This window comes from Hordeum vulgare, chromosome 6H (assembly GCF_904849725.1).
Source record: "Hordeum vulgare subsp. vulgare chromosome 6H, MorexV3_pseudomolecules_assembly, whole genome shotgun sequence".
NCBI classification, from domain to species: Eukaryota; Viridiplantae; Streptophyta; class Magnoliopsida; order Poales; family Poaceae; genus Hordeum; species Hordeum vulgare.
The window spans coordinates 424,161,408-424,169,748 of NC_058523.1; the positions used below are offsets into that span (position 1 = coordinate 424,161,408).

The following is an 8,341-nucleotide window of genomic DNA, read 5'->3' on the forward strand; positions in this document are numbered from 1 at the left end:
TGTATGTATGTATCCTTAAAACCTGTAAGCCTGTAAGCCTTTATATTTTTGCTGGCTTAATAAAACTGGGGCGCGGGGGAAACCCCTTTCTTTTCAAAAGAAAACAAAATTTGAGTCAGTTAATAAGTTTTTTGAAAAGGGTACTTTTGACTCAAGCATGGAGCAGCCTTATCATTTAGCATATTTGGGGATGCAGTGAAGTTTGATGAAGAACTTGTAGGTCCTCAAAGCATCATCACAAGCTAATTGACTAGAATGCATATTCTGCTCATGATAGTGCTATCCATTACAAGTAGAATGCAAGTTCTAACATCATATGAGTCGTGGTTTATTAGAATCACGGCCCTTCGATGACACCCAATATATGCAGGATAGGCGTGCATGTATGCGTACTTGAAGTTCAGAGCCACAAATCTTGATATACTCTCCAACGAATTTCTGAACCGATGGCGTTTGTGTTAGTATGTGAAATCAGGCATATAGCCACGAACAGAAACAAAATGACAATACACCGTTTGCAATCTAAAACATAGGAGTTTTGAGTACTTGGCAATGCAGGAATGTGTGGGGAAGAGTAGCACACAGAAGCTAACCAGAAAGACTGCCAAAGGAAATTACAAGAATGAATGGTACAAGAGCATCATGAACTTGTTACCAATCAGAGAAAATAATTGATTATGTGATAACCCCAAGGAAATATTTGACTCTCATCTAGGATTAGCCTTCAAAGCTGAATGGAGTACAATAGAAAGTTTCATTTCAGGCGTAGTACCTAAAACAAAATAAAGAAGGTAAATGCGGAATTAGCAGAAGGGCAGAATACAAAGATAATGCAAAACATTAATATAGGATGTACTGTGCTTTTTTGCAGTTCTAAGGTATAACTCAACAAAGATCCAAAGTATATGAACTAACATCTCTAGAGAAATCTCACTTATGCAGTTAGTCATTCAGCACTATGCAAGGAATCCAACTAAAATAAGTAATTTCCGGATTTTGTGGTATCCTCTTACAGCAAACTACTGCAAAATTTACATAGTGTCAAATGCTCTAATTCATGCATGTATGATACAATATATGCAGTAGAAGCTAGAATTTCCTGATCTGATAATGGTACAAAGAACAACAAAACCAACTGCCGTCGTTGCAGAAGATTCCCAGCATTGCATCCTTTGATAAGCAGATTTCACAGGCAAACTAATTACGACATTTCTGAATATGGAAATACTTTGCATACACGATAGGCCTGTAAATGTGATGATTCAAAGGCTAGAACCTACCACAAATGACTGCAAGCAATGACATAACTGAAGGGCACAAGAGGCCAGGCCACACCAGCATGCAACCGTACAACCTCTCTGGGATCTGACTTCAATCCAATGAACACAAATACACCACACACAGAAAACACCCATTAGGCTACTAAATTACAAATACAAAAGGGTTGTCGCGATAAAGTGCAGGTCCAATCCCAGTGTTTTACAAGAAAAGTAATCTGGACCTTGTGCCGTAACTGTCCACAAGTCCACTCTTTATCACTGCCCACCTAACCTGATCTGCATTCTCAAATAAAAAGGTTGCACAGATTTTACACGGAAAGTCCAGCACGCCTAGTTTTCAGCTTCGGCTGTCTGTGAAAACTGAACCACGTGAAAACAATTATTTCCATGAATACAAGGGACATAACTGAATATTGAAACAGTCCCCATGATACAGCTCAGATTATCCGTTTCCTGTCATGTCAAGCATCTCATCAAGACCCTTCAATCTCTGTAGTCCTTCACTAATTAAAAACTTAATCTTTTGCTTATCATCACAATGGCGATTTTTTTCAATCTCTGCCCGTACTGTCTGCCTCAACTCATCTGGACAAAGAACGACAAACATAATTAGAAAATTTTAAAGATAACAGCACACAGCAGATAGAAGAGCAAGGTTTACAAATGACATACCACGAGCATGTTCAGGGGCTCGGCGAGTCATACGCAGTGCCTGCCTATAAAATTTGAGGACACGCGCACGCAAAATAAAAGCCCGTAAATCCAGGAATTGAGCCATCGGAGAACACCTTAATAGATAGCTGTGATTATGCCATTTGGATCCTCTTGTCACACTGAATATTCAAGAAGAATGGATATATAAGCAGCAAGTTATAGTTCTTATAAAGGTATTTGGGCACTTGCAAGATGTACAATTAGGCATTTGTGTCAGATAAATCCTAAGAAAGGTTAAAAAATATTCACCAATAAAAAATAAACAAGTATACTGTATACACAGAAATGCCACTGCTTCTGCATCAGAAATATTGCTTCACCAGACATTACCCATTCTATAATGGAAATTATGCATCGATAATACATTTTGATGTTCTCAAGAATAACACCCAGAGTGCCTATGCTCTTCAGGAATGAAATCAGCTAATGATGGTCAGCCACTCAAACTTGTGAGCCATGTCCAACTCGACACGCAGCAACGAGTAAAAGATGCACAGGTTACACTCGGGGAAATAGCATTGTGTTATTGACAGATTACTATAGTGCTTGATACTCAATAGCCTATCTAGAACAACACATTTCTATCGTACTGTAAAAATCTTAGTTATGTTTGTTGAACAACCATGATAACGGATCTACCTACACAGCCCAGAAATAGTAGGAGCCGGATCCTCCAAAAGCAACTCGTCTGGGGCATTTCAACAAATACCTACTGCTCGCACATACTGACGTGTTATTTCAATGAACAACTCTAATACTCGTCTCACTCCAAATAAGGAATTCCCACCAGCCTCTGGAGTCTAGACAATCCATAGTCCATACAGGTCAATCAAACGTGTGGGCACCGCAATGGCCAGTGGCAGCCGCAGAATTTCCAGAGAACAATAATAAGTTTATAAATGGAAATCAAGGTCCATGAAGCAATTAAAGTACGAATTAGTTCTACTATATGAGGAATCAACAACTGGTTAAAAAGGAGAAGTGATGGGGGGGCGGGGGATTAAGGAGGGCTGCCGGCCGCCGCCGTAGTCGCCGTCGATTTCCGAGCCGGAGAGGGGTGTCCGCTCTGGGTAAAGCTCGCAGAGAGGGAACGGGAGAAGAGTGGAGATAGAATGGAGGGAAGCACCTCGCTGCAGGGCACCGCTGCTCCGTGGGGCGAAGAACCAGAGAGGAGGTCGGATCGAGCGATGGCGGATCCGGTGGCCGGCGTGGGGAGGTCGACCGCACCTACGGCTGCACGTCAGGCCGCGCTGCTCCGATTCCAAGCCGGGCACATTCTTTTTTCTTTTAGTGGTGGGCGAAATTTTAAGGTTTGCTGCACATGTGGGGATGGGCCGAGCGGAAGTACATGTAGCTGTATAGGCCGACCAGGTTTAGATCATCCGAATTGAAACATACTACCGCTCAAAGAAAAACAAAATGAATTGAAACGTAGCAGCGAAGTTGAAAAGAGATGATTAGATAGCTCAGAAAAATATAAAAAATGATTAGGCAGCCGGTAAATTTGTAGATTAAAAGAAGAGATCACAATTCACAGTAATCTCTACTCCTAAAGAAGGAGTTAGTAGCCGGCTTTTATCGGATTTTTTCCGTCTTCCCTTTTAACTTTATATTTTTTTTCGTCTTACCTTCCACCACTGGATTTTATCCCTTTCACTAAAAAAATAAATCACATTAAAGAAGAGATCTTATTTCATGATTGCTTTGGCGGGTGCTGCTTTAATTCAATCACTTAAATAATAAGTAATTCAAAATTCAGAAATTACACCACATATGAGATCGCCTTTTTAAAAGAGAGACATAATATTTTCTCGATAACCTTTCAAAACAAAATTAGACAATTCTCAATAACAAATAGCTAATTGCACAATGTGCCATTAATTGACAACCACAAGTTTCCTAATACAATAAAAAATATATATCTTTTTGTTATGTGTATGCATCTGTGTGTCCCTATAGAGGGACGCCGTGCGCGACACCATAGAGGATGTTGTGGTCGGGCCTGACACTGACGCGATGCTCGAGAATGTGAGAGCGTGGATCAAGGCGTCGTCCTCGACTGTGGACGCGATTATCTTCTCTACTCCTAAAGAGGGTTCGTACGTTGTTCGTTGGTATCCAGTCATCAATGCAAAATAATTTGGAAACCAAACACTAGATCATTTTAAAAATCAAGTCACTAATGCAGTTAATTAGCCAAACAAACAATTAATTTAATTTGTTTAAATAGGGATTTTTCAGACCAAATCAATTATGAAAGCGAGCCATTAATCCCTACTCCTAAAGGAGGACTTGGTAGTCTTTGTTTCACGGATTTTCCGCCTCATCTTTCACCTTTGTCTGGGTTTTTTCGTCTCTCCTTTCATCACCATCTATCTCTACTCCTAAAGGGAGACTTTGTAGCTTCTCCTCCACGGTTTATTTTTACGTCACCTCCCAACCCCCTTTTACCTTGGGTTTTATTCATCTGGTTGTTTCTCGCCGAGCTTCTCACACCATAAAAAAAGTTTGAACGGGTTAGAATTTTCCATATGGACGCAAGTTATTTAGTAATACTTTCATGGGAAAGAATCAGTAATGATTGATCTTCAATCAATCTTTGAAGACCAAATGTGGATGGATTAGAACTTTTCATGTGGACGCAAGCTATTTAGTAATATCTCCATGTGAAAGAATCAATTATGATCAATCTTTAATCAATATCTTCAGACCAAATCTAAACTGATCAGAACTTTCCATGTGGACGCAAATCTCTAGTCTTAAGGAGGACTTGGTAGCTTCCGTTCCAGGGTTTTTTCCTCTCCCCTCCCACGTACGTCTGATTTTGTTCCTCTATTTTATCTTTGTCCCTCCATCCATCATCACATGTCTCTACTCCTAAAATCTGAGTTTGTAGTCTCGCCTCACCTCCCATCAACCTCTTGACAACCTTATATTACTCCCGTGAGCGTGTGACATGCGATCTTTTGCTTAACCGCAACCAATTTGAACCGACCCATTTGATGCGTGTATTAATTCAATGATATACGCACTTTTTGAAAACAACATCATACATTAACTCGTTCAAATCCTATCACTAATTACCAAAACAACCATGTGTGGTTTTTTATTTCCAAATTAAATACTATCGGCACTTACCCAAACAAATCACTACTTACTAAATCAAATCACTATTTGAATCCCACATCCAATCTCTATTGGGAGTTGCCTAAAGGGGAGTTGGTAGCCTGATACCCACTTTATTTCCGTTTAGTTTTTTTGGCCGACTTCCCATCATCATCACGCCCTCGCATCGATTTTCCCGGTAGAAACCGATTCCCACCCCTCACAATAGAAAATATGGTGGAGAAAAGGCAACGACCCCGCCTTGCAAATACCTAGCTTCACCTGTCGTCGCCGCCTCCTCGACTACATCGTCTCACCCGAGCGCCACCACCTATTCACGTCGGGGGAGGTCGGCTCAGACCCCGTGAAAGCACAATTGCTCTCCAAGGTGGTTTTGGTAATTAATAACAACATATGTATCATTGAACTGATGATTTTATTCAAGTATATTTCAGAAAAGTTCAAAGATGCACTGGGTAAAGGATTGTGACGAGAAACCCCTTGATACAAGGAAAGGAATAGGATTGGCCAAGCTTCAAGCAAGAGGACTCGACATTTTATATTTGTGAAAAATTACTTTTGAGTCCATAGGAAATTTAATACTATTAAAAGGAGGTGAGGTATTTAAGAAGAATTGGTTGCTCAAGTGCTTAGGGATAGCGACCAAAAATACTCAATATTTCTCTTGAAAAATCTTTGTCCAAAGCCTTCACATCAAAATCGGTGCCACCAAGTATTCCATTTCGGCCCTACCGATTTTCCGAGTGACAGAACCTTTGCCAAACCCTAATCTCTCAGTACCACCAACTCTTATATCGGTGCCACCGAAAGTCAGTGACCAACTCTCTGGTATCACTATTTCTAGAATTGGAATTTTCGAGATTGAAATCGGTACCACCAGGATTTGGAAACTACCCTAGGTCATCGAATCAGTACCACAGAGATTTATATACCGGTCTCATCGAGAATTCAAAAGTTTCCATATTTAGTGCAACTCGGTACCACCGAGATTCATGTCGGTGTCACGGAGTTGGGCAATATTGTTGTAATGGTTGGATTTTGGGAGATGCCTATATATACTCCTCCACCACCTCTCATTCACAAAGGAAGCACTCAGAACACACACACACACTTGCCAAATTCATTTTTCTGAGAGGGGGCCACCTACTCATGTGTTCAGATCACGAGATTCCATTCCATCCATTTGAAACATGATCTCTAGCCTACCCAAGTTGCTTTCGACCAAATCAATCTCTCCTACCCATGCCAAATCTATAAGAGAGTGATTGAGTGTTGAGGAGACTATCTTTTGAAGCACAAGAGCAAGGAGTTCATCGATCTACCACATCTATTATCTTTTGGAAGCTGGTCCCTCCTAGATTGGTTAGGTGTCGCTTGGGAGCCTCCTACTTCGTGTTATGGAGTTAAACCAAGGAGTTTGTAAGGGCAAGGAGATCCCCTACTTCGTGAAGATCTACTCGAGTGAGGCTAGTCATGTGTGGACGTACGCCATGGTGGAATAGACAAGGTCACTTCTTCATGGACCCCCTTGTGGGTGGAGCCCTCTGTAGACTCTCGCAGCCGTTACCCTCCGTGGGTTGAAGTCTCCACTAACGTGGACGTATGATAGCACCACCAATCGGAACAACACCAAAAAACATCATGTCAATCTTTGCGTTTGCTCTTCCTTCCCTACCCTCTACTTACATTTGCATGTCTTTACTTTCCGCTTCTCTACTCTTAGATATGCATGTGTAGGGTGAACTTGACTAGTCATAATTGCTAAAATTGGCCCAGAACTAAAATTTGGGAAAAGGCTAAGTTTTTAATTGGTCAAGTAGTCTAATCATCCCCTCTCTAGACATACTTCGGATCCTACACCACGTCGTCACCATCGCCTATCTATGTGTAAAATTCAGCCGATTTATCCCACCTCCTCCTCCCACTCAAGGCAACACACGTATGCAAATCTGCGACTGTTTCTCTCGATCTCCTACTCTGTGCGCTGGAGTAGTCACGTAGGGCGGCGTGGACAAACGACTTCTGCCACAAGGTTGTCTCCGAGAAGTCGGGAGTCTCCAGATGCAGGCCCGTTGCCATAGGACAGATAGGTTACAATCCTTCATATCCAAAGACAAGGAGTAGAGAAGATCGTTATGAACGAAGACACTCCCGGAGAAGTAAGTGATACGTCTCAAACATATCTATAATTTTTTGTTGTTCCATGTTGATATATTATCATTCTTGGATGTTTTATGATCATTTTATAGCAACTTTATATCATTTTTTGGGATTAACCTATTGACATAGTGCCCAGTGCGAGTTGCAATTTTTGTTGTTTTTTCCTTCGCAGAAAACCAATACGAGATGAAGTCCAAATGCCATGAAAGTTTTTAGAGATTTTTTGGATCATAAGGGAACTTCGGGATCAAGGATGATCACCAAAGGAGGCCCAGGCGGCCTACTAGGCACGAGGGTGCGCCCAGGGCCCATGGCGCGGCTTGATGGCTAGTGGGGGCCTCGGGCACCTCCTCCACTGCCTCAGAGCTCTATAAGTACCTCAATATTCCAGAAACCCTAAAGGAGTCTAGGAAAAATCGTTTTAGCCGCCGCAAGTTCCAGAAGCCACGAAATCCTATCTAGAGCTCGTTCCTTAGAGGAACACGATCACAGAGAGGTTCATCATCCTCATTGGTTCTCCTCCGATGATGCATCAATAGTTCATATCAGACCTGCGGGTCCATAGGAAGTAGCTAGATGGATTTCTCCCTTGTTTTGCTTCTCAATAAAATGGTCTCTTGGAGATCCATTTGATGTAACTCATTCTTTGCGGTGTGTTTGTTGGGATCAGATGAATTATGAGTTTATGATCAGATCTATGAAATTATATCCATTCTTGATTATTATAGCCTCGTATTTCTTCTTCGATATTTGGTTTTTGTCTGGCCAACTTGATCTTTTATCTTCCAATGGGAAGAGGTGCTTTGTGATGGGTTCGATCTTGCATCTTGCGGTGCTCAATCTCAGTGATGGAAGGAGACATGACACGCATGTATCATTGCTATTAAGGATAAAATGATGGGGTCTATTCCTACATGAATAGATCTTGTCTACATCATGTCATCTTTGTTAAAGCATTACTCCGTTTCTCCATGAACTCAATACACTAGATGCATGCTGGATAGCGGTCGATGTTGGAGTAATAGAAGTAGATGCACGCAGAAGTCGGTCTACTTGTCTTG

The 8,341-nt window shown here is 41.5% G+C and overlaps 1 protein-coding gene across 1 annotated transcript; it reads right to left on the bottom strand.

Annotated features, from left to right (window-relative positions):
• Positions 1 to 1,277: 1,277 nt before the first annotated feature.
• LOC123403537 lies at positions 1,278 to 3,287 on the bottom strand. Its single transcript, XM_045097468.1, has 3 exons — positions 3,121 to 3,287; positions 1,953 to 2,113; positions 1,278 to 1,865 (listed from the first exon to the last, which is right to left on the bottom strand). Exons 2-3 carry the CDS (start codon positions 2,056 to 2,058, stop codon positions 1,723 to 1,725), a joined length of 249 nt encoding a protein of 82 aa, XP_044953403.1. The 5' UTR covers positions 2,059 to 2,113; positions 3,121 to 3,287; the 3' UTR covers positions 1,278 to 1,722.
• Positions 3,288 to 8,341: the final 5,054 nt, after the last annotated feature.